This window comes from Scyliorhinus canicula, chromosome 5 (assembly GCF_902713615.1).
Source record: "Scyliorhinus canicula chromosome 5, sScyCan1.1, whole genome shotgun sequence".
Lineage (NCBI taxonomy): Eukaryota > Metazoa > Chordata > Chondrichthyes > Carcharhiniformes > Scyliorhinidae > Scyliorhinus > Scyliorhinus canicula.
The window spans coordinates 156,534,686-156,560,339 of NC_052150.1; the positions used below are offsets into that span (position 1 = coordinate 156,534,686).

At 45.5% G+C, this 25,654-nt stretch overlaps 1 protein-coding gene across 2 annotated transcripts in view; it reads left to right on the top strand.

The window, feature by feature from the left end:
• Positions 1-25,654, top strand: part of dnah5l (dynein, axonemal, heavy chain 5 like) — a 493,661-nt gene that overhangs the window by 439,960 nt on the left and 28,047 nt on the right. For both annotated transcript variants that reach the window (XM_038797876.1, XM_038797875.1), the window contains exons 73-74: positions 414-602; positions 6,509-6,641. In XM_038797876.1, the coding sequence (XP_038653804.1) occupies positions 414-602; positions 6,509-6,641 (322 nt within the window). The remainder of the gene's footprint in view (positions 1-413; positions 603-6,508; positions 6,642-25,654) is intronic.

Here is a 25,654-nt window from a genome sequence, read left to right on the forward strand (position 1 = left end):
CGTAGAGTCAGCGTGTTGCTGCAGGAAAATTATTTTCCACCTGCTGCCTGAATGCACATGTGACCCGGCCCATAGTATGAACCAAGCTTCTCATCGGGGCTCTTGGGCTTCTGGCTACCCATTAACCTACATTAATCTAATTGATTTGATAGTGCACATTTTGTTTGCTTTGTTATCTGGGGCTCTCTGGTAGTTTAACACATGGATCATGTTGCAAGCTGAGTCATCTGAACTGCTTAGATCTCTTTTAGTTTGGGGTATTTAATTATGGTTGAAATTATGTATCATTCATGACAGAATTAACCCACGCTATTCTCAATTACGGTGCTGTAACATAAATGGGAAAACAAAGATTTACTTTGCAAATACATAACAGAACACAAATGTGTATTTAGATTATCTTATTTTTCTAGGTATTCGGGCTTCATTCAAATGCAGATATAACTTATCAGACTAATATGGCAAATGATACCCTCAACACAATAGTCAACATTCAACCAAAGGACAGTGGTGGTGGTGAAGGAGAGACCAGAGAAAGCACTGTCCAACGCCTTGCAAACGAGATGTTGGAAAAACTACCAGCAGACTATATTCCACATGAGGTAAAACACTAATAATCTCAGATTTTTCACTTTTATTTTGAGGTGAGATAATCAAAATCCTTTAACGTTAGCACATCACAGACAGCCCAATCGTAACTTTGAGATATAACGCTACTATACAGTAATATAAAGTTGAAATTAACAATTGACAAACTACAGGATAGATTTGGATAAGGAAAGCTATTCCATTCATTTTAACTCATCTATCTAAAAGAAGATCTAACACTTTCCACAATATCTGTTTCTTAAATGACTACATGGTTTTCATTGTCTGTTGGAACCATGGAATTCCTACAATGCAGAATGAGGCCTTTTGGCCCATCGAGTCTGCACCGACCTTCTGAAAGAGCACCCCACCCATAACCCCACCTAACCTGCACATCTTTAGACACTAAGATTTTAGCATGTCCAATCCACCTTACCTGCACATCTTTGGCCTGCGGGTGGAATCACGAGCTCCCGGAGGAAACCCACGCAGACATGGGGAGAAAGTGCAAACTCCACACAGACACGCCACACAGACAGTCACCTGAGGCTGGAATTGAACCCGGGTCCCTGGCACTGTGAAGCAACAATGCTAACTACTGTGTCATTGTGCCCCCATGTTACAGCTGGATATTTATTTATTGTATTATTTACTCTTCAGTGTTGAGAAGACTATTCTAACATCAATTCAAATTTCAATTTTTAATTGAAATTTGAATTTTAAATTTGTAATTTGAAACTGTCATCTTGTCCTCTTGTAATGGATTAGTTTGAAATAGAGTTTTGGATTTATTTTACTGTACTGTTCTATTTTATCTCTCAGTTACCTCCTCTCAGGACTGAAAAACACCAGTTCTTTCTTCATATCTATCTTACAAAGAACAATACAACACAGGAATAGGCCCTTCGGCCCTCAAAGCCTGTACCTATAAGAAGGCTTGGAGCTTAATTATTATTTTTTGCGCTTTTGAATGCCTTCTCTTGTCTCTTAACTGGACACAGTAGTCAAGTGTGGTCCAACTACAGCCACTATATTTTGCTATCATCTTCACATTTGAGCAATTTGAATTCCGGTTCGATAAAATTAGTGACAGTAGAGTTCCCAATACAGATCCCTAGGGAAGTCTCATTATTTTCCTCCCTTAATTCTGCCCTTCTTGATCCCATAACAGGTGCTTGCTGATACAAACACTTATCTTAATTTCTGACTCATTCCAATGAGTTTTCGTAAACCCTCACTCAGCACATTAAGCCCAAACAGCAATATTTTACAAACTTATGAGGGGCATAGACAGAGTGGATAGTCAGAGACTTTTTCCCAGAGTAGAGGGGTCAATTACTAGGGGGCATAGGTTTAAGGTGCAAGGGGCAAGGTTTAGAGGAGATCTACAAGACAAGTTTTTTACACAGAGGGTAGTGGGTGCCTGGAACTCGCTGCCAGAGGAGGTTGTGGAAGCAGGGACGATAGTGACGTTTAAGGGCCATCTTGACAAATACATGAATAGGATGGGAACAGAGGGATACGGACCCCAGAAGTGTAGAAGATTTTAGATTAGACGGACAGCATGGTCGGCACAGGCTTGGAGGGCCGAAAGGCCTGTTCCTGTACTGTACTTTTCTTTGTTCTTTGTTCTTTGTTCTTTGACTGGTGTACAAAGACACCCAGGTATTGTTGCATATTCCCCTCTCGTGATTCATGCCCAGTCAGGTAATAGTCTGCCTTCTTGTTTTTGCTACCAAACCTCACATTTATCCACATTTTACTGCATCTGTCATTAATATGTCCACTCACTCAACTTGTCTAAATCACACTGTAGGGTTGCTGTATTCTCCTCATAGCTCACCCTCCCACCCATCTTTGTGTCACCTGCAAATTTTGAGATTTTACATTTCATTTGCTAATCCAAATCATGAATATATATTGTGAATAGCTGGAATCCCAGCACTGATCCCTGCGGTATCCCGCTAATCACTGACTGCTATTTGGAAAAAGACCCGTTAATTCCTACTCTTTGTTTCCTGTCTGCCAACCAGTTTTCTATCCATTTCAATTCACTACCCCTAACCCCATGCATTTTAATTTTACATGCTAATCTCTTATGTGGGACTTTGTCACAAACCTTCTGAAAGTCCAAATATACCACATCCACTGGCTCCCCCTCATCAACTCTACTAGTTACATACTCAAAGAATTCCAGTAGATTTGTCAGGCATGATTCTCCCATCATAAATTAATGCTGACTCACTCTGATCCTGCCACTGTTTTAAAACTGCTCTGTTATAAAGGACAAGGTTTAATGGGAACAAATTCAGAGTCTGCTTTTGGGTACATTACCAGAGTGTTTCTCGGCAGCTGCAGCACCGAGAAACACCCAACTATTAAACGTCACTTTGCCATTTTTTTTGGGCCTCAGCATGGACCACCCTGTCAGGCTACACTTACTTCATTTCCTGCACTGATCTCATCTCGCCAGTGCAGGAAGAATATTCGTGGATTGGGGTGCCATTTTTAAAGGCAGCCCCAATCTTTCAACCCCCCTCTGCATTCCCACCACATCCTCCAGAGCACCCCCCCCCCCCCCCCTCCATTGCACCCACCTTACCTCCTCCAGGGCCCTCAAACCTTTCCTCACCCTAACTCTTAAGGGCATGGCACCCCAGGATCTGGCACGGGTAACATGGCACCTTGGCCCTGCCAACCTGGCACCCTGGCAGTGCTCCTGCCATTCCTGGGAATGCCATCCAAGCATCCTGGAGTGCCAAGGTGGCACTATCAGGGTACCCAGATGGCAGTTCCAAGGTGCCAGACTGGCAGTGACAAGGTGCCCCCGTGTCAGTGGGAGTGTCAGAGTACGACCCTGCCCAGACCTTGACCACTCAGGGGTGTCCAATGGCTTGGGAGACCCTTCTAGGTGCCGCTACGACTGGTCCATGTTTGTGTGGACCAGAACTAAATGGCACCCGGTCGAGTCCTCGCTGGGGAGGCTGTTACTTCCCACGCCCAGTAGAATACAGTGCAGACATATTTAAATGAGCTGAATAGCTCATTTAAATATGCCGATCTGGATCATGCCCATTCTCAGCAGGTTAGGTTGAATCTTGCAAGACATCTCAAGCCTCGCAAACTCGCGAGAGGCCACTCGTGATATTTATTGACCTCATTGTGACGCGACGAGGTCAGTAAATCCCACCCATTTGATAATGGATTTTAGAATTTTCCCTACTAGGCCATTGTTGGAGCATAGATGCAATTTTGGGCAACCATTACAGGAAACATTTTGAGTTCATGGAGGAGACATGGCATAAGACCATACGATATATGAGCAGAATTAGGCCATTCGGTCCATCGGGTTTGCACCACCATTCAATCATGGCTGATATGTTTCTCATCCCTGTTCTCCTGCCTTCTCCCCATGATCCCTGATCCTGTTATTAATCAAGAACCTATCTATCTCTGTCTTAAAGACACTCCGTGATTTGGCCTCCACAGCCTTCAGCTGCAAGGAGTTCCACAGATTCACTACTGGAGAAATTCCTCCTCATCTCAGTTTTAAAGGATTGTCCCTTGAGTCTGAGGCTGTGCCCTCGCGTTCTAGTTTCTCCGACTAGTGGAAACATCCTCTCCATGTTTACTCTATCTAGACCTCTCAGTATTCTGTAAGTTTCAATAAGATCCCCCTTCAACCTTGCAAACTTCATTGACCCAGAGGCATAAATTCACCACGATGATGCATCGTATGGGAAAATATAATTACAAAAGTCACAGGACTATTACCACTGAGAAGGTTAAGAGAATAATCATTGAATTTTTTAAATTATGAAAAGTTTACACTGAAAAAAGAAATTGATGACACCTTGAATGAAAAGGAGTCATAAATTTAAAATTATAAATGGGGATAGGTAATAGGTGAAATTTGATTATGTAGAAGGTTGTTGGAACAGGGAATGTTTGCAATAGGGCACGGTTGAGGCACAGGCTTTTCGTTTAATGAAAAATTAGTTAAATCTTTGAAGCAGAGAAACATACCAGACTGTGGGAAGCAGTGTTATTGTTGAATTCATTGTAGACTACTAATAATAATAATAATCTTTATTAGTGGGTTTACATTAACACTGCAATGAAGTTACTGTGAAAATACCCTAGTCGCCACATTCCGGCGCCTGTTCGGTACATGGAGGGAGAATTAAGAATGTCCAATTCACCTAACTAGCACGTCTTTCGGGACTTGTGGGAGGAAACCGGAGCACCCAGAGGAAAGCCACGCAGACACGGGATGAACATGCAGACTCTGCACAGACAGTGACCGAAGCCGGGAATCGAACCTGGCGCTGTGAAGCAACAGTGCTAACCTCTGTGCTACCGTGCCGCCCATTTTACTGTTACAATCTTACTGTTACAATCGTGAATTTGTTTAGAATTATCTGTCGCTATACTTGTTTTCCCTCTGAAGCCTTTTTGAACTTCCTAAGTGATCACACTGCACAGCCTATCTGGTTAACCTGACTCCGTAAAATGACTACATAGATACAACATTCCCCATCTCAGCTGAGCTTTAAGGGTAAACTGCAGATTGTGGGAAAAATTACAACTGATCAACCAACGATGCTGTTCTTGTGAGTAGTTTTAGATGAAAGCAGTCTGGGCTAGGTTGTTGAGGATGAGGAACGGCAAAAGCAGAGAAGGGAATAACCTGTCACAAGCCAATGTGCATTTTATATGTCTATGTCGGTACATTGAGCCCTTTTAGGACATAATTGGGGTCAGCAATGAGGAAATTAATTTATGCAGTTCTACACTCTGAACATCATAGACAGTAACTGGATTTGTTTGTTTTTTGCTTCTATCCAACATTATTTATTCGGGTAATTTTAACATGGACAGTAGATGTCTTTGGTGTGATTTTATCACAGCCACTCTTCCATACACTGGCATGTTAGAGAAAAAGTTATGCAAAACTTTAATAAAACTTTGCTTCTGTAGGATCATACTTCTTACCCTATTACACACCAGAATGCCACAAGATCATCTAGAAGTTAACCATATACCTGACAGAGGGTTGAAAGATGTGTCCAAGTATTTCCCATATTGGCAGACCACAAGCTGGAAGGGCAAATGGGTTCATGGTACCTAATGTAAAGTACTGATGAATGCCTGCAGATTCAGTCCCAAACAAAATGGCATTTATTTGCAGTATTGGTCTCGGCTTCGAAGGAACTGAATTGTCAGCCGACCGTCCACAGTGATTTCACAATGTGCACACTGCTGCAGTGGGCAATTTGAGACGTTTGGTTTTAATAGGCAATATTACATTGATCTTTTGCCACTTTATTTGCAATAAATTATATGCCACAATTAAAATTATAACAATTTTTTAAATCTGAAGTAAGTTTCATTTTGCACAATCTTACTAATTGGTAACTTTGTTAAGTTTTACTTCGATTATTTTACTCTGTCGAATCTTTCACCCAATGGGGTTGGAAATTTCAAGTATCATTTGGGTGTGATTAATTGCACTGAAATTTTGAAATAATTATACACTTGGGTGCTTAAAAGAGAAAATATTCTCCTATTATATACATAATATATGTAGGAAATGATTGAATTACTTTGTAATGTGATATCTGGCAGCTTTGCCTCTCTCCAAGGTACAGTTCTTCAGGGCTCGAAAATGGAACCTGCTTTTATGCAATCAACAAATACTGTCAGACCAGGGAGATGTATTCATATTGATGACGTACTTCAGCTTTCTTGATGATTATTTCACAAAATAATCTTCATATTCATATCAAGGATTACTTAAACACTTATCTTTGTAAACCAGAGGAGATGTTATTAAAAATGAAAGATCTGTGGCTTTTAAACATTTAGTGTCATATGCTGAAATAAAATGAACCTTGTTTTGTCTGGGGTTTTTTTGCAGGTGAAAGCTCGACTTCAGAAAATGGGCTCAATCCAACCAATGAACATCTTCTTGCGTCAGGAAATTGATCGAATGCAACGAGTTATTGGCCGAGTCAGAGTTACACTGACAGATCTAAAACTGGCTATAGATGGTAAACTTTTACTTCCATCTTGAGGAAAAGGAAATCTTATTTGGTATTAAATCTTCATGAGTAGACAATCGTTATCTGGAATGAGTATAGGTCATTTGATCAGAGCTTTTAAAAATGCGGAATTCTCACTGGTCGAATACAATACTTTCATAGGAACTTAGAAAATGCTGGATGAAGAAAGGCCAAGGTTCATTAGGGGAATTAGAGACATCAAGTATTGGCCTTGCCAGCAATGCCCACATTCGGTCAAACAATAAATAAAGTGACAAGGGCTTAGCAAATAACAATGACCATATAATCCTTCAGGCCATATTGTTTTTTAAATGCATATATGACTGAATGGAGAAAGAAGATATTAAGGCTTAACCAAGGATTACACCTTATTTGAAGCCAATATGTTGTCCTCCTCTGAAGATGATATTTACCTTTGGAGAGCTACCTATTTAAGTCCATGCAGTGATTTGTGGATCTAGAAAGCTCCAGTTTGAAAGATCAGTTGTTACAAACATGCTGGGATAATAGGAAGACTTCCTGTTTCTGTTCCATCAGGATGTGAAAGCAGAAGGCTAATTGGACCAAGTTGATGTATTTCATTGTTTGCAATATGCGTTATGTTTGTATTAAACAGGAAAAAAAAATATTTTTTTTTGTGGGGGGGGGACATGTAGATGCATCATATAAACAATCATATGTTGTTGCTGAATATTATTTAATGGAGAAAGACTGAAGAGAGCTGCAGCACAGAGGGATTTAGGTGCCCTCGTGCATAAATCACAAAAATGCAAGCTCAGCAGGTAATTGGGAAGGTAAATGGAATGTTGGCCTTTATTTCAAAGGGAATGGAGTATAAAAATAGGGAAGTCCTGCTAAAACTATACAAGGCACTAGTTAGACCACATCTGGAATACTGTGAACAGTTTTAGTCCCCTTATCTAAGGAAAGATATACTGGCATTGGAGGCAGTCCAGAGAAGGTTCACTAGGTTGATCCCGGAAATGGAGGGATTTTCTTACGAAGAGACGTTGAGTAGATTGGGGCTGTACTCATTGGAATTCAGAAGAATGAGAGGTGACCTTATTGAGATATATAGGACTCTCAGGGGGCTTGCCAGGGTAGATGCTGAGAGATTGTTTCTTTTGTGGGGAAGTCGAGGACCAGAGGGCATCCTTAAAGAGTAAGAGGTTGCCCATTTGGGACAGAGGTGAGGAGGAATTTCTTCTCTCAGAGGACAGTGAATCTGTAGAGTTCTTTACCGCAGAGAGCTGTAGAGACTGGGTGGTTTAGTATGTTCAAGGCTGAGGTAGACAGATTTTTAAACAGTAAGTGAATTGGGAGTTATGAGGATAAGGCAGAAAAGTGGAGTTGACGCTTATATCAGATCAGCCCTGATCTCACTGAATGGTGGAGCAGACTCAATGGGCTCAGTGGGCTACTTCTGCTCCAACGTCTTATGGTCTCATAGTTGGAGGTCTGCTGCATAGTTGACAAGAAAACTCTGAGACTTCCAGGCAGCAGCTGCTGGATGAGGTTCTCTCGTGACTGGACATGAGACTACGTACACAAATATCAAAGGCTCAATGCCTACTGTGATTAAATTGCTAAGAAACAAGCAGCTGTTGCAAAAGTTTCTGCAGCTGGAACTGGTAGAAATGCAGTGTGATGGTTTGTATTTTGTCAGAAAGGTGCTGGAAGTATACAATTGTACGCTGAACAATGATATTCACCAAGCCACTGATGTAGGAGCGGTTTCAAGACCTGTGTATTGAATCAGCTTCCACGTGGGGTTATTCCCTGTGGCTCAGCTCAGTACAGAGAGGAACAAACACCATAACCTGGACAAGATGGCTTATTTAATCAAACTTGTTACGGTACACGCAGCACGACTGGATATCTGCCAAAACTTGTTCTGCCGAACAAAGACCAGAACACAGTACTTATACAATGTTCAAAAATCAATAGCCCACCCCAGTTGGACGAGATCCAATCCCTGAAGCTGCTACTTTTAAACTTATCCAATAGAATTGCAAGCAGTGTTTAAACTTCGCCCAATAGAATCACAAGCAGCGTATGATTGATCCTCATCCTAACAGCTGTGAACAGTCCCAGCAGCTTGCTGACTGTTTGTGAGAAACAGAACTACGAACCAGCACCCTGAAGTGTTTCACAAAGACAAGGGGGGTGAATCTCCGAGCCCCGCGCCGGGCCAGAGAATCGCTGGGGGTGGGCGGCATGCAACATGCCCCGCTGCCCCGACGCCGGCTGCTGAATTCTCTGGCGCCGGTTTTTTGGCGGGGGCGGGAATCACGTTGCACCGGTCGGGGGCCGTTGGCATCGCCCCCCCCCCCCCCCCCCCCCCCCCCCCAGCGATTCTCTGCTCTGCGATGGGCCGAGCGGCCACCCATTTTCGGCCAGTCCCGCCGGCGTAAATTACACAAGGTTTGTATTGGCGGGACCTGGATCTGCGGACGGCCTGCGGAGTCCTCAGGGGGGCGCAGGGGGATCTGGCCCTGGGGGGGTCCCCACGATGGCCTGGCCCGCGATCGGGGCCCACCGATCTGCGGGAGGGCCTGTGCCATGGGTGCACTCTTTCCCTCCGCGCTAGCTGCTGTAAAGCTCCACCACGGCTGGGGCGGAGAAGCAAGCCCCTGCGCTTGCGCAGGAATGACGCCAGCGGTTCTGGGAACACGCTGGCGCTCCTGCACATGCGCCAACCCGCGCCGACCGACGGAGCCCTTCGGCGCCGGTTGGCGCTGCGCCAATCACTCCAGCGCTGGCCTAGCCCCCGAAGGTGCGGAGAATTCCGAATGTTCCAGGCGGCCCGACGCCGGAGTGGTTCACGCCACTCTTTGCCGCCGGTACGGCCCGCCCGCCGGATACCGGAGAAACCCGCCCATGATGTCAGAAGTAATATCCTTTTGGTCAAGTTAGCTATCCGAAATCCCATTTGATTATTATTACTGCTATGTCCTAAAAATACATGTTTAATGGTTAATAATGATTACTCAGTCCTATAATTCATCTCAATCCTCAATAAAATAACTTTTGTAAAACTACTCTAGTGGCATGCTAACTATTCAGTTTTAAGAGGTATCATCGCTGAACTCCCCCCCCCCTTGTTGTAAGGGACTGCTTAACTCCTCTCCACCCACACATGTTGGATGGCAAACTATGTTACCCTCTCCAGTTTGTTGTCGGTGTCATTTCTATATTCAGTGATCAAATTGTGCTGTAAGAAAATTTGTGTAAGAGGTGGTATTTAAACAGTTAAATGATAAAAATGTTGGAAATCTGAAACCAACCTGAACCCGCCACTTCCACTTTTTAACCGAGATGGGTAACCAACCTGCTCCCAGGAGATGGGCTTGTTATTTAAATGTTACAATGAGGCTGTAGTCTCAGAATTAATCGGCATTTTAAATTGAAACTTGGCTAGTTAGGACTCAGGGAAACCTGGCAGCTAACGGGAGGCGAAAATTGCTGGGTCCAGGAGGTCCGAGCTTTCCCTTTTATCTGCTGGATCCAGTTTAACTGCTTCAACCTTCCCCTGAGACTGGACACCACGCCCACTCACCACCCAATCCATTCTGATCTTCTCCATCAATCCTTTCAATCTCCCCTTCACCAACCCTCTCAATCTTCCTACCTTATGATAGCTTCCATCCCAGCCCTTCACTTCCTCCCTCACCGGCCCATTCAATCTCACCCCCATGACACTTTTGATCTTCTCCTTTCCTCTGGCCTCTGAAGCCCAATCTTCCCCAAACAAAGCATGACATTTGAGATTTCTTCGCTGGCCTCTAGTTCCCAAACTTCTTGGCCTTTCCAGTCTTCCCTACTTACCACCTCCTTTCCAATCCCTACCTGCAATCTTATGTCAAAGGTCTACCTTCTCAACAGCCAGATAGTTTGCTTCTCAATCTGAAAAGTTGTGACCAGACATATCATGTAAATCAGTTCCTGCCATTAACTTTAACAGGGTCTGAGGGAAAACTGTTTCTTTTGGGTATTCTCAAATGCTCACTCCTCCTACATCCACGATAAGATTAGGGCTTAGGAGTCTGTGGTTTTCCTTTTCTGATATTACTTTTCAAAAAATAACCTTGAGGTAGAAAAATAGTCCTATTGCATCACCACAATACGATGTCCAGTTCAATTATTTATTTATTTTTTAAATTCATTGATGGAATGTGGGTGTCACTTGTTAGACCCTTCTAGAGTTACAGCTGGAAAATGGGTGGAAGCTGGTGAATCCATAGGGTAAGCACAGAGGTGACTGTGAGGTCCCTGGATGGGGTCCTGTGAGAAGCCAGGTACCATAGGCCGAGTGGGGGACTCTAAAATAGGGTGGTTCTCAGCCTTCTGAGAGCTGAAGACTCTTACCCGGGAGAGGAAGAGTGCAGTCAGAATGAAACCCCACTCCCAGGTTGCGCTTTGAAGCCTTAGAGCATGAGATGTCTGGATGTTCAAGGTCACTGGTATAGAAGCCAGGCTGTCAGAGATTAGTGTATGGGTGGCTGGCTGTTCAAGTTGGAAGGCTTGTTTAATCCACAGCCAGTGAGTCTGGGAGAATGAGGGTGCGCTCGAAGGATGAAGTTGACTGCAAATTGCAGTCTTCACACGAATCAGGTGTGCCTCACCTGCCACAAGGGAAAGTCAGTTTCCTAGTCAGCTCTCTTTGATGAGTCATTTGTCCCAATTTTGTCAGCATTGCAATGCATGTGTGCCACTAATTGGCACCCAATTGTTAACCCTTTGGAATAATAACCCCCAAACTGAACTCCAAGACTAAGACTCACATTTCCATGACAGAGAGGTAACGCAGATGTGGGTCCCAATGAGAGGTGCTATGGTGAAGGCGCTCATCGGTCATCAGGAGATGACGGGTGACAGAGTCTCACTCCCTGTGAGGTTGGTACGCAAGTCCATTGAATGCACTCAATTAGCCTCACTCCTCACCCATTGGGGGACAGGCGGACCGTTGAGGTTCTCAAAGGTTAAAGTGTTCATTCAGGCAGAGTTGAGTGTAGCAACTGTGAGAAAATAGCTATTGTGTGTCAGGGGGAGTGAATGAAGCTCATTGGAAAGGCATTCACATCGGGGGATGTGTATGGGTGGATGTCACAGATCCTGAGAGGGCTAAGGGTCAGTGCATTGTCAGTACTCCTCATCATTCACTTTGATGTTCTCCTCCGTTCAGTTTTTGATATGAGAGAATCATGGAGCCAGTCCAGCTGGCAATTCCATTGATTGCTATTGCGCAGAAGCAGCGACATTGACGTGTCGCTGCATGCAGCCAGGAACAGCAGCCTGCAGAGGAGGGGGAGGCTGGGCCAATTCATCTTCAGAGTGCAGGGCCACAGATGGCGGAGCCTAGGAGGAGATATTACCAACCTCGGGTATACCGCCATAGAACTTCCTACCGCCAGATGTCAGGTTCAATCAGCGCCGGCCCTAGGGTTGCTGCCGCCCCGGGCAAGCTGAACTTCAGCGCCCTTCGGGGGCCGGGGGGGGGGGGGCGAGGGGGGGGGCGAGGGGGGCGAGGCCGAGGGGGGCGGGGCCGAGGGGGGGCAGGGGGGGCTGGGGGGCTGGGGGGGTGGGGCCGAGGGGGGGGGGCGTGGCGGGGCCGAGGCGGGCGGGGGGCCGAGGCGGGGGGGCGGGGCCGAGGGGGGCCGAGGCGGGGGGCCAGGGTGGGGGGGGCGGAGCCGGAGGGGGGGGGCGGGGGGGGAGGGGGGGGCGGAGCCGGAGGGGGGGCGGAGCCGGAGGGGGGGAGGGGCGCGGAGCCGGAGGAGGGGGCCGCCCTGGGGAGGGCGGCCACCGCGCATGCGCTGGTTGGCACCGGCCCAACTGCGCATGCGCGGGACCCGAGTCTCTGGCGCCCCCTAACACTTGGCTCCCCGGGCGACTGCCCGAGTTGCCGGTACCTTGGGCCGGCCCTGGGTTCAATGCCAGAGAAGACTGTGTCTGTCCTGGGGGATGGTAGAGCACCTTAGACAGGTGATGCAAGAGCTGGCACCAATGGATTGGGAGGTCACCCATTACCTGTGGCAGTAAAAGTTGCTGCTGCTCTGAACTTCTCTGCCACTGCCTCATTTCAGGGCTTCACGGGTGACCTGTGTGGCAGTTCCCAGTCAGCCGAGCACAAGTGCGTAAGGGAGGTCACAGATGCACTATTTGTGAGGGCCCACATGTACATCAGCTTGGATCAGGAACAGACAACCATGGGCGTCAGGCCCATGTGCTTTTCCCACATAGCAGATAAGTCCCAACTGCAAAGTGTCATCTACTGCACCCACATGGCTCTGCGCTACCCATGGCAGCATGATGCATCTTTTGTGAACCTCAAGGGATACCACTGCGTCTGTGACCACGCAATGTGCATCATGCAGGTGTGTTTCACAGAGAACATCCATAACAGTTACATCTTGAGGTGCTCGCATATCCTAGCTGTTTTTGAGGGACAGCAGCAGATGGAGTGATGGCTCCATGGGGACAGTGGATACCCACAAAGGATTTGGCTGATGACACCAGTGCGGAGGACACAAGCAACCACTGTGACTCACTACAACGAGGCTTATGGGTCAATGCATGCGCTGTTCGAGCAGGCGATTGGCCTGCTCATGGTGGAATTCCAGTGCCTAGAACGTCTGAGGGAGCCCTCCAGTGCAGCCCCCAGAGGGTGTCCTGTATGATGGTGGCCTACTGCACTCAGTTGAGGAGGGCGGTGAGGGACAACCCATGGAGGAGGTAGAGGAAGGATCTTGGGCGATGGTCAGGGGCGCAATTTGGCAGAGCTAGGGTTGCCCTCAGGACTAGTGTGTGAAGACCTCTCCCACCATAGGGTCTGACATCTGTTCACTACTGTGGTGCCTACACGTGGTCATCGTGATTGTGGATACATTCATGGGGAGGGCACTAAAGTGATTGGCGTGCACTGAAGGAGAATGATGAAGACTTGCAGTGAGGACAGAGTGATGCCCAACTTATCCTCTGACTCCTGCCTGACAGACGCAAGACGTCTGACTCCTGCCTGACAGAGAGCTGAACGTGACCTTATGCTGCACAGGGTGATTATAGGAGAGCAGAGAGGCCGAATCACACATCTCAGCTGATACTGCTTCCGCCAAGGTCAGATGTCCTAGTGTTTTTCTCCACCTACTGACGGCATGGACAAACTCGCAACACATTTTCAGCCCTTGGCATTTTTAGAACTAGAGAACGTTGATAGACATTATAGGCCTGAGCGTTGATGTGGGGGATTGGGTGGGTCATTGGCGGGGGTGGGGGGGGATGCCTTGTCAGTCCTTAACAAAGATCAATATACAGAACGTGACACGTAACATTTTAAATTTTTTAAGACTGTGCAGAAAAGATAGATTTATTCCGGGAGTGATAGTTTAAGAAATTAGGCTTTCTTATTTTATAACCAAAACTGCATTAAAGCAAAAGAAAACAATATTTAAACTCTCAGACTTCACAATTCTAACACTAACAGATTATTTGTAGTTTCTTAACTAGAATACACGAATTCCCATTAAACAACACTTGGCATTAGAACTTAGCTCTCATTCCACTTATGCATCCAGGCAAAAGTAGCCTTTTGATTTGGAAAACAAATTTTCTTCTGTTGGGGACATCGCCTTCAGAATCCTTTTTCAAAGCTTTCTCTCTGTGGCAGTTTTTCATGACGTCTTCGATGGCTGCCAAATGCTTCTCTCTTGCCTTAGATTGGGACCTTCCTCAATGCTGCTCCTTCTCACCTGCCAAACCTTGGCCTGAAGTGCAACTAAAACACCAATAATTTGTGTGACAGGATTTCTATTGCACCATTGGCAATGTTAGGATTCCAGAGCTGGATCAGCTCCAAGGAAATTCCCTTTCTTCATAATTTAGGCTGTATATTTTATATTTTATAGAATTAAAAATGTATTGTTTACCAAGGAAGAAATAGCTTGACATCTGGATAGAAATTGTCCCATTGAGCAGATGCAGCATGGGTTCATGAAGGACAGGTCATGTTTAACAAATTTACTGGAATTCTTTGAGGACATTATGAGTGCGGTGGGCAACAGGGTGGATGTGCTGTATCTGGATTTCCAGATCGCATTCAACGCACAAAAGGCTGCTGCATAAGATAAAGGTGCATGCTGTTACAGGTAATTATTACCACGGATAGGGGATTGGTTAACTAACAGAAAGCAAAGAGTGGGGATAAATGGATGTTTCTCTGGTTGGCGATCAGTGGGTAGTTTTGTGCCTCAGGGATCAAGTTTGGGGCCACAATTGATTTGGAGTTGGGGACCAATTATAATGTGACAAAGTTCTCAGATGACACTAAGATGAATGGTAGAGTAAAGTGCGTGGAGGACACTGAAATTCTGCAAAGGGATATAGATAATTCAAGTGAGTGGGCAAGGGTCTGGCAGATGGAGTACAGTGTTGGTAAATGTGAGGTCATCCATTATGGTAGGAATAACAGCAAAATGGACTATTATTTAAATGGTAAAACATTGCAGCATGCTGCTTTGCAGAGGAACCTGGGTGTCCTTGGGTGCACAAGTCACAAAAAGTTGTTTGCAGGTGCAGCAGATAATTAAGTAGGTAAAGACGTTGGGTGCGATTCTCCGCTGCCCAAGACGGGTCGGAGTATAGCGGGTGGGCCTTCCCGACATTTTTCCTGACCTCCCGCTATTGTCCCCCCCCCCCCCCCCCCCCCCCCACGGGCGCCCCACAAAATGAATCGCTGCTCGCAGTTTTTTACGGCGAACGGCGATTCTCCCCCAGCCGATGGGCCGAGTTCCCAGGCCTTTACGGCCGTTTTCACGAACGCAAACACACCTGCTCTCACCGTTCGTGAAAACGGCCGCAAAGTGCCGTTCCTGACAACCATGGCACCAATTGGCACGGCCCCACCATGGCCGTGCCAAGGGTGGCATGGGCCCGCGATCGGTGGGCACCGATCGCGGGCAGCGGGTCCGAAACCCGCGCACTCTTTGTTCCTCCGCCGCCCCGCAGGATCAGTCCGCGGGGCGGCTGAGGGGCATGACGGCCCGCGCATGCGCGGGTTTGACGCATATGCGTGATGACGTCATCTGCGCATGCGTGGGTTGAAGCCGTCCAATCCGCGCATGCGCGGCTGACGTCATCCTGCGTGTCAGCCGCCGTGACCCTTGGCGCGCGGGTTTAGCGACGGTTGCTAAGCCTGCGATGCCGTGCTTCGCGGGGCCGCGCTGCTAGCCCCGACCGGGGGGGAGAATCGGGTCCCGGGAGGGGGCGCGGAGGCTGCCGTGTAACACGGCCAGTTTCATTTGCGGAGAATCGCGCCCGTTATGTTGCAGCTGTATTGGGTGCTGGTGAGGCCGCATCTGGAGTACTGTGTACAGTTAAGGTCTCCTTACTTGAGAAAGGATGTTCTGGCACTGGAGGGGATGCAGAGGAGATTTTCTAGATTGATGCCGGAGCTGAGAGGATTAGCTTATGAGGAGAAACTGAGTAGACTGGGACTATACTCATTGAAATTTAAAAGAATGAGAGGAGATCTTATAGGGGCTGGTTTAGCACAGGGCAAAATAGCTGGATTTTAAAGCAGACCAAGGCAGGCCAGCAGCACGGTTTAAATCCCATACCAGCCTCCCTGAACAGGCACCGGAATGTGGCGACTAGGGGCTTTTCACAGTAACTTCATTGAATCCTACTTGTGACAATAAGCGATTTTCATTTCATTTCATAGAAACATATAAAATTATGAAGGGAACCGATAAGATAGAAGCAGAGAGGTTGTTTCCAGTGTCGGGTGAAACTAGAACTAGAGGACATAGCCTCAAAATAAGGGGGAGCAGATCTAGGACTGAGTTGAGAAATTTATTCACCCAAAGGGTTGTGAATCTGTGGAATTCCCTGCCCAGTGAAGCAGTTGAGGCTACCTCATTGAATGGTTTTAAGGCAAGGATAGACTTTTCAGCAGTGAAGGAATTAATGATTATGGTGAGTGGGTGGGTAAGTGGAGCTGAGTCCACAAAAAGATCAGCCATGATTTTACTGAATGGCGAAGCAGACTCGAGGGGCCAGATGGCCTACTCCTGCTCCTAGTTTTTATGTTCTTATATAAAAAATACTAGGGGTGGCACAGTGGTTATCACTGCTGTGTCAAAGCGCTAGGGTCCTGGGTTCGATTCCAGCCTTGGGTAACTGTCTGTGTGGAATTTCCACGTTCTCCCCATGTCCGTGTGGGTTTCCTCCTGGTGCTCCGGCTTACTCCCCCAGTCCAAAGATATGCAGGTTAGGTGGATTGGCTATGCTAAATTGCCCCTTTGGGTGGGATTGCAGGAATAGGTCAGGGGATTGGGCCTAGGTAATGTGGTCGTTCAAAGGCTCAGTGCAGGCTTGATGGGCCGAATTGCCTCCTCTGCACTGTAGGGATTCTATAATCGGTCTTTATGAATAATTAAATGAGTCCAATAAAGGAAATTATCATGGTGGCATTTAAAATAAAAACTGATCTGTGTGTGCTTTTACTGCAACAATGAGATCTGGAATTTTAAACAAGAATTTAATTATTATTAGTGTGGGTGTAGCCACAGGATGCATGTGTTGCCCACGTGTGTCACATATGTCCTTGAGGGAAAGAAGTGAGAAAAAAGGTTTCATGAGACTTAACAACTTTCTGGTACAGGTATTGTTATTCTTTACAAAAGTTGCCATTTTATTTTAACCTTCTACCTCAAAAGGTTACGTTATTAGATTGACTGTGTAGTTTGCCATTATATATGTTTAAAGCTTTTCTAGCTTTTCACTCAGAATTTAATTTCAAGTGCAGAAATTGATTTCCCAAATGTCTAGAGGTGAACTGATTCCATTTTAACTGCAAAAGAATAGGTTAATTACTCAGGCATTGCATTTTATTTCCATTTCCATAATGCTTGAGTTGAAGAATAATCTTTCCTGACATCTGTGAATGAGTGAAGATGTGCACGGAATGTTGGAAGTCACAGTTTAACTAATGCCTGTGCATACGTGATCAGCACCAAGACTGGGAACCATTCAAAAATGCACAAGAAGTGGCACCTTTCTCCGTGGATATCAATCTGTAATTTATATATGGAGCTATACTGTTTCTTCCATTTGAAAGAAATCGGTAATCCTTGTTAATAGGATCAAGAGATTAAAAGAGATTTCTGTGTTGCAGATAAAGGGTTCTACTTGGAATTAATTTCAGTGACTGAGAACCCAAACGAACAAATAGAAAAGCTGAAAAATACCTGTGCAGAAAGTGAATGTTTAAGGTTTGCGGCTAATTGGGTGCCAGTCAATTGAGCTACTTTATCCTGGATTGTGTCGAGCTTCTTGAGTGTTATAAGTGCTGCAAGTGGCGAGTATTCCATCAGGCACCTCGCTTGTGCTTGTAGACGATGTACAGGCTTTGGGAATTGTTTCTGAATCCCCAGCCTCTGACCTGCTCTTGTAGCCCCAGTATTTAAATGGCTGGTACGGTTACGTTTCTGGTTAATGGTAACCCCCAGGTAGTACGTAAGAAATGACATTGATTATCAGAACATCTTGGACCAATCGTTCTGAGATTTGGGAGGTGAATTTTAATGGAATAAATGCTGAGTATTGCAGACAGCATTAGAATGGAGGGAATGTGTAAATTATGACATCATTTTCTTCGAGGCTGGTGAAAATATGGAATTGGATAAAAGGCTAGCAAAAGGGAACATCAATATGAGGTTTATGGAGAGGTGGTACAGCCTAACTTTGTTTTAAACAAACAAAATAAACTTTTAAAAATGTTTAAAATGTAAGATGAAGTGTAGTATCTGCTCTGCCTTTTGGCTCAGATCTGGGGCGAAATTCTCCGACCCCCAGCAGGGTCGGAGAATCGCCTGGGGCCGCCGAAAATCCCGCCCCCGCCGTGGCAGAGATTCTCCGCCACCCGGGAAGTGGCGGTGGCGGGAATCTCGCCACTCTGATCGGAGAGGCCCCTGCGATGATTCTCCGGCCCGGATGGGCCGAATTCCCGCCGCCGGGAGGCCTCTCCCGCCGCCGAGGTTTGAACCACCTCCGGTGGCGGCGGGATCGGCGGCGCGAGCGGGCCCCCGGGGTCCTGGGGGGGGGGGGCGATCGGACCCCGGGGGGTGCCCCCACGGTGGCCTGGCCCGCGATCGGGGCCCCCCGCTCAGACTCTGGGCCAGTGCCCTGGGTGCACTCTTTCTCCACCGCGGCCGCCACGGCCTCCGCCATGGCGGTGTTGTATTTTATATTTTCCCCGCGTCTTGACTGTGATAGAGAAATTCAAACAGCATTCATTAGATAAGCAAAACTGAACTTTATTCACTAATTAGAACTGCTAGCAGTATATGGCTGATACTTGGAGTCGGAAAGCAGTCAATTACAAACTGCTGAGCCCGTCTCAAGTCTGCGATAGTACAGAAAAGAAGGCGATTCTTATACATTATAGGATCAAGATAACATGAATACAACTCGGTTAGGAATTTGATCAAAAGTAAAACATAAATAATAATCGTTACAATGGCGGCACCTTGCTGACCTCCAGGGGACTTGAGTTTCATATCATTATCTTGTCTTTGTTTTAAGAAAGGGAAGAAGTTGTTTACATACAGGAAGAGACAGTTGTTCAGCTTGTTATGTATTGAGACTACTTCTAGTTCCAAGCCTTATCTAGACTCTCAGAGTCACCCGGTTCCCATGGACAGGCTATCTCTGTGTATTCTGTGCCTTAGGTTAAATTCAATTGTACCAAGAAGACTTGACTAGTTTTCCCATCATGCCATTATTTGCTTCACACAATACCACACTCCCCCCTTTTGTCATATCATGACAACTAGCTAAATAGGTATATCCATGATTCGTTTGAAAATGCATTTACACAAGCAGGAAAGCAATCCTATCCCTAATAGCATTAGTAGAAGTAGAAAAAAGGCCTTAAAGATCCAATCAAATAATCCATGACCCAACCATCCTAGCCAACCCGGCGGGTTATAGTCGTGAAATTCACTGCCAATTTCTTGAATTTGAGCAGCCTGTTCCTTAATATGGTCGGCCAGGTTAGTGATATTTTCAGAGCCATCTGGAATGTAAGTACAGCACTCTTGGCCTATGATAGCACACGTTCCTCCCTGCGAGGCTAACAGATAATCCAAAGCCAGTCGATTTTGCAATGCCACGGTCCGGACAGCCACTAGCTCAGCTGAGACCTCGGCCAGTGCCTGTCTAGTGTCCCTGGCTTCTGTTGCTGTTACGTTTGCCAGATGTTCCAATGCTGAGGCCATGTAGATCAGTTCGTTCATGCCTTGCCCGTTCCGTTTTAGAAATTGTTCTTTTTGCTCGCGAGGGGGAGTGCTTAAGGATGGGTCGGTGATGCATTTGGGGTATGACATATCCCAAAAAGCCGGACCCTGTCCAATTAATGGGGAGCCACGGATATGCTTTAGTGCCGCATATGAAATAGGTTCCATTGTAGGCTGTAAAATCATCAGCTGATGTCATCCAGGGGATTATATTGGTAGGTTGCATCTACTTTGCCCCATTAACTTTCCTTTCCCTGATTTATTAAAGCATATGGAACCTTGAACATTATACGAGTGGACAGTGAGGGAGGGTGGAGTTAAGGCATGATTATAGGTAGGTTGATACGAAGCTGAAAATTTAGTCATGTCATAGCCAGCAGATCTCCATATTTTCATATTCCCCCTATCTCCCCTGATTCCTGTTTGATTTTGTCGTACAATCCATTCAACTGTTTGCGGTATGAAAGGGGAGGGATTGGAGAGGTATTCCTTCCCTTGAATGGACGAGGATGTGGGTACACACCCAACACTTGCTAATATTCAATTTTTCGGCGTAAAGATATGACATATGTAAATAGGTATTGGAAGGCAGGTCTCGTTTAGTTTGTTTTTTTACTACCGAGTGGCCATTCAGGCTAAATAGTCCAGAAAGTCCAAAAATTATACTGAAGATCTTCATCCTGTGTTCTCGTCTGGATTGGAGACTATCTTCTTGCAATCGGATAGATGTGTCCAACTTGAACGTCCTTCAAGTTTGACCGAAGTTGGCGTCGTCAGTAGTACGAGGAATGGTCCGCTCCAGCGTTGTCCTAGTTTCTTTCTGTCCCAGTTTTTTTACCAACACGAGGTCTCCGGGTTTGACCACTGGATATCGAGGGACGGCTGTCCCTGTCATTACTGGTAGATGTACCTGTTTTACCTGTGAGTGAAGAAACTTCAAAGAAAGTGTTAATTGATTCAAATAGTTCTGCATTTGTTCCCCCATCACATGGAGGTCTACTCCCTCTAGGGGTTTTTTTCATGGGCATCCCAGGGAGTCCTCATTGGCCGACCATAGACTATCTCTGCAGCTGACAGTCCGGTCCGCGAATGGGGAGTCACTTGCATGTGAAACAGTGCCAAGGGTTATACTTTTAGCCAATTTAACCCAGTTTCTTCAGTTAATTTAGATAATTTTTCTTTTAAAGTCCCGTTGGCTCTTTCCAGAATTCCTGCTGCCTGCGGGTGATACGCGCAGTGCAGTTGCTGTTTAATTACAAGGACTTTGCACAATTCAGTATTGATCCGAGCTACAAAATGTGGTCCATTGTCTGAGCTCACGATTTTGGGTACCCCAAAACAAGGAATGACTTCCGTTAACAACAACTTCACTGCTGTATGTGCCGTACAATTAGTGGTGGGGAAGGCTTCAATCCATTTACTAAACACATCGATTATTACTAAACAATATTTATAGCACTGTGCTTTTGGCAATTCAATAAAATCAAGCTGTATACAAGCAAAAGGATCATCTGGCAAGGGGGTGGTCCCGGAGGACCTTTAATCTTATTATGTTTCATGCAAATGACGCATCGATCCAGCCGCGTTTGCGCTGCTGTATTCAAATCTGGGTGCCACCAAGTTTTTAGGAGTAGCTGTACCACTCCCTCCTTGCCAAGATGGGTACAAGAATGCAAATAATTAACAAGTAACGGCAATAAAGAATTCGGAATACAAACTTGACCAACTGGAGTCAGCCAGAGGTCTCGTGTCAAGGAGTGCGAACACCTCATTGACTTCCATATTGTTCGCTCAGAATCAGAGGCGTCCCTCTGCAAATTTTGAACTTCAGCTATCTCTGGCATGCCCTTCGTCCGTAATGCAGGTACCTGGTTTAGAGCCTGATTAGCCCCACTGGGAACAATTAAAGAGGTTGATGAAGCTGCAGCTTTAGCAGCTGAATCAGCACGGGCATTTCCTAATTGAGCAGGAGTGTCACCCTTCGTGTGTGCAACACATTTAATAACTGCCAATTGACGGGGAAGCTGAATAGCATCGAGGAGATTTTTAACCCAAAGTGCATTTTGAATGGGAGTTCCAGCAGAGGTGAGAAAACCTCGCTGTTGCCAGAGGCGGCCGAAATCATGGGGTCACGCCAAAGGCATACCTAGAATCAATGTAAACATTAGTACTTTTGTCTGTGGCCAAAATACATGCTTGAGTAAGGGCGAATAGCTCGGCTTTTTGTGCAGAGACAGGGGTCTGGAAGACTGCTGCTTCCTGCATGTCAGTGTCGGTTACCACAACATATCCCGACTGTGGGACGGGAAATGGGGAAATGGAAGAACTGCCATCAACATAAAAAATTAGATCTGGATTATCACTAGCCCTGTCTGTTAAATCCGGGCGAGGTGTGGAAAGGAAGTGATTCCGAAGTAAACAATCGTGTGGTGGTTAAGGTTATCGGGGGGCTGTTCGAGGAACACGGCTGGATTTAAGGTTGAACAATAATGAAAAGAGAGGTAGGGGTTTTGCAATAGTGAAACCTCATAGCGGCTCAATCGCGCTTGAGTCAGATGCTGGGTTTGCTGAGACGTTAGGAGAGCCACGATAGTGTGAAGTATGCACTTGTACTGGTTGGTGAAGGGTTAGATTAGAGGCTGCCTGAACTAACAAATGGACAGCAGTAAGAATTTGGGTGAAAAGGTCTGTCATACATAGGTCGTCCTAGCGCTGGGGCGATAGCCAGGGCGTTTTTCGGAGTAATAAAAGATTGCTTTGCTGAATCAGGTAGTTCAAACTTAAGAGGAGCATTTTGAGAGGAGTACGGAGTTAATTCTTTAGTATGTACAGTAACATTCGGAATCCATTGTCTGCAAAAGTTCACTAATCCTAAAAAGGCTCGCACCTGCTGGGCGATGTAGGAAATGGGGTCTGCAATATAAGAGTAATGCGTTCTTGAGTAAGGGAGCGATCAGTAGCACTAATTAGGACATCCAAAAATTTGACTTGTCGTTGGCCTTTATGAACTTTAGCGGGCGGGATCACATATCCCCATGAATGGAGACTGATGAACAGGTAAAAAGGTGTCACGTTGGTTAGTGATGAAATCAGGGCTGGCAAGGAGTAAATCATCAATATATTGAATGATGGTGGAGCCACCAGGAGGTGCTAATGTCGCTAACTGGGGGTGCAATGCCTGTGAGAAAAGGGTTGGAGAATGAATGAAACCGTGTGGAAGTCGAGTCCAAGTGTATTGCATCCCCTTAAATGTAAAGGCAAACAAATACTGTGATTCAGGGGCGAGGGGTATAGCAAAAAAGGCATGTTGCAAATCAACAAGGGTAAAAATAGTCGATTCCGGTGGGACATTGCTAAGGATTGTCGCTGGATTTGGGACAATGGGATGTAAGGGTTTAACTATCTGATTAATAAGCCGGAGGTCTTGGACTAAACGCTATTCGGATGGTCTTCCTATCTTAGGAACTGGAAGAATCGGGGTGTTACAGGGCGATTGGCATGGTATCAAAATTCCCTGTTGAAGGAACGATTGAATCATAACCGAGACTCCTTCTTCAGCCTCGGGACGCAAAGGGTACTGTGAAACTGAGGGCAAGGGCATATCAGGTTTGACTCTAATAACAACAGGAGGGACATTAGTGAGACCAACTTCGTGTTTGGAGGCTGCCCATAAATCTGCGGGTATTTCAAAAGTCGTAGATTGGGTTGAATGATGATGGTGCAGTGTGCCAATGTGGACAAATGGGCGTTTAAAATATTCTAAAGTGCCTGCGGGTAGGGTTTGACTATCATTAAGGAAAGGATCAGCTTGTCCTCGTAGTGCAGCTGCCAGAAATCCCAAGGACTTGGTACTGTAGCCTTCGTTGACAGAAAGGGTCACGTGGGGTGATACAAGTCTCAACTGACACCATAGGCTGTGGGGTAAATCGACAAGAAAGGCAGACCATTCTTTTGTCTTGGTAAATGCTCTCCAAATTGGGCGAGGTTACTGTATGATCATAGCAAAGAGTGACATGTGGATTGGGAATATCTAAGGGAGGTGAAAAGTGTGAGGGATCAAAATCAATCGACCACCACTGTGGAGTAGTGAATAGGGGAAAGTTTCGAAGCTGGGCCTGCGGGATAGGTGATATAGTAATGCGGTTATCAAGGCTTGGGTCACTATATTCTCTCATCTGGACTCTATCGGGTGTTTTAAACAGTGGTACTCAGGGTTAATGTTAGCTGCCAGCATAGAACACAGAGCAATCAGGCGCAGGCTCAGAAGTTATTAAATTCTGCAGCTGGTGACCTCGTATTTGAGACAGTTCTATAAACATACCATTATCAATGCATGTATTACCGCTCCGAATTTGCAGTGTCTAATCAGCAACTTTCTAATCAAGGTGGATAGCCTAACTTGGTTCTTTTCCATATGCGCATTCCGTTTTCAAGACCTGTCAATTCTATACTTAATTTTAATTCTTTATCCTGCCAGCTGGCTAACAAGGAAGCATCCTTCAATTTTGGACAATATTCCCTCCATAGAGCAACTCACTTTTTAGCAGTTGACGCCCTATTATTTTCCTAAATCACTTGTTGAGCTTCTATTACTGTTGATAGGCCTTTAGTTGTTCACACAGCGTTTGCAGTACGCTGCCATTTTAAAAAGTTGTATCTAAAGTTTTACCCATTGCACACTTTGTCTGATGCCAGATGGTCCTTCCGATTACAATTTTAACAATTGATTAAGGAAATTACGTGTGTGATGTTTTATGTCAGGGTCCGCACGCTTTTTGCCCTGTTTATGTGTTGTTAAGCAGAGTTATCCGCATCTGCAGGAGATTATAATTTAAATCACGGAGTAATCGCGCTCCATGCAAACCAATTAACAGCTCGAAGGTGACACTGTAAAGATTCTATGCCACCCGCCTTACAAAGTTAACGGGAACCTTTTATCGCGAAGGTTTCAGGTAATAACAAGGACCATGTTGGCATCGATATCTCTTTACCTCTTTCAAATAATCACAGCTTGAAACATAATTTTTAAAGTCAAAGTCTGAAAAATGAAATATGAATTCTTTCCCTCTCTCTCTTATCTATCTCTCTCCCTCTCTACATAACTCTGTCTGTCTTTGGAACTCTTGTTGCTCTTTCTCTTTATCTGCCTACCTCTCCATCTCTGCCTCTCCCGGGCTCGCTCTCTTTCACTATCTCTAACAGTTCCTGTCTCTGTCGCTGGCTCTCTCTCTCTCCTTCAATCTCTTCCTCTGTCTCTCTTTCTCTCTCTTGGATTCAGCCCTTGTCCTTGCGGACAAATTTTGAACAAAAATTTTTCATTCTCTTTCGAAAACTTTATCTGTGTTATTCCATTTAAGTCAATTTGCGCTGATTAATTTTAGAGGCATTAGCTGTTCTCTGAGATGTATTTCTTTTGTCAATTCAGAAAAGACCAACTGTCTGCTGAAATGGTTAATGTTTCCTGCAGAATCTAAGGGGTGGAGAACTTGGCGTGATGCCATTTACGTCTTTTCACGCAATCTAAAAACTTATTCATATTTCAATTACTCTTATTCGTAAAGTTACTTTTTTTTAAACTGATATAGTGTGAACTGAACAACTTTGGGAACATTTGCAAGAGGAATTATGAATGTTTTGCCATTAGTTTAAAAACAATTCGAATATGCATATTGTTGTCCTTTAGAAGAACCACTTGTTATCATAATAAGG